The 1,356-nt window shown below is 42.6% G+C and overlaps 1 protein-coding gene across 1 annotated transcript; it reads right to left on the bottom strand.

Annotated features, from left to right (window-relative positions):
• Positions 1 to 298: 298 nt before the first annotated feature.
• LOC101854929 (elongation of very long chain fatty acids protein-like) lies at positions 299 to 1,190 on the bottom strand (the record flags this gene model as incomplete). Its single annotated transcript, XM_035973760.1, has 2 exons — positions 299 to 523; positions 1,054 to 1,190. Coding segments are annotated over 2 exons (362 nt in total), but the record flags the coding sequence as incomplete, so codon positions are not given.
• Positions 1,191 to 1,356: the final 166 nt, after the last annotated feature.

Consider the following 1,356-nt stretch of genomic DNA (forward strand, 5'->3'; position numbering starts at 1 on the left):
ACGTCATTTCACCCACTGACAAATGCAGGGAGATGTGGGGAATAACAGAAACAACCATCTATTGTGTGGTCATGGGTTCTAAGAGAAAGACAAAAATTGATGATGAGATTATGGAATTCTTACAAATGTAAAAAAAAATCAATATTTTCTAAACGAAAAATAAATATTATATTGTTGAAAAAAAACGAAAAAAACAACCCCAGACATCAAATACATATATCCAAACTAAACTGCTGTAAGTGTGCAGTACTGCAGCACTAATAAACCTGTGGATGATAATGAAATGTCAGCTAAATCCTCAGCATGTTTTCGCCTTGTTATGGTCAGCGACAGATCCGTTGGCAGAGTGCAACTGCTTGCTGGGGGCTGCCTTTGGCTTGAGGTAGGACTGGACGTAGAAGTTGCCGAACATGACGAAGAAGATGAAGGAGTAAAAACCGATCATGTAGACGAAGAATATGGGGTAGTCGCACTCCATGAACAACAGCTGGGATGCGTGGATAATAACACTGGCGAACTGGGTCTGAAGGAGGGAGAGGGGTTGGCGGTTGGGGGAGGGGAGGATAAATAAAGTGTCTTAGCTGGAGAGAAGGGAGGGGTTAAAAGTATGTTGAAGAAAAAAAAGATGAGTAGCCTGAGAAATATACAGTGCAAGCTGCGGATTACATATGCTCAAACACTAACAACCCGATATGGTCTTTACAGTTGTCTATGGCTGGGTACCCATTCACGCCTGGGTGAAGTGAAAACAAAATCTTGTAAAGTGCCTTTTCCAAGAACACAACGTCAGGCCTCTTATGGAGGGTTCGAACCTTCGACCGTTCAGTTTTGAGCTTGATGGCCACAATATATTTGTGTACTGGTATTTACTCTCTGATTAGATTGTAAGCATATAGACTTTCTACTTGTATCTTGTATTTTGTTATGTACTCACTATATAGACTGTTTATGTGTTTATTGCTACGTTGTGTTTTGGTGTAGATAATATATACTAACTATATAGACTGTGTATGTGTGTATTGGTATGTTGCACATTGGTGTACATATACTCACAATCTGCATGGTGGTCATGTACTTCTTCCACCACAGATACTTCTGGAAGGCCGGGCCCATGGCGGAGAGTCCGTAGTACATGTACATCATGAAGTGGATCCAGGAGTTGAGCAGCGAGTGGAACGTGCCGAAACCGCCTGGGACACGACGGGGGGAAATAAAGTTTGAGTGTCAGTACCGGCCCTCCAGGTTTCGGAGGTTCAGCTCAGGGCTAACAACCCAGACTGGTAAAAAGCATATGTTACAGAAACAGCAACAGTTGCTGCCCTAAACGCCAGATGGCGTAATGGGTAGTAAGTAAGT

This window comes from Aplysia californica, unplaced genomic scaffold (assembly GCF_000002075.1).
Source record: "Aplysia californica isolate F4 #8 unplaced genomic scaffold, AplCal3.0 scaffold02842, whole genome shotgun sequence".
Classification (NCBI taxonomy): Eukaryota; Metazoa; Mollusca; class Gastropoda; order Aplysiida; family Aplysiidae; genus Aplysia; species Aplysia californica.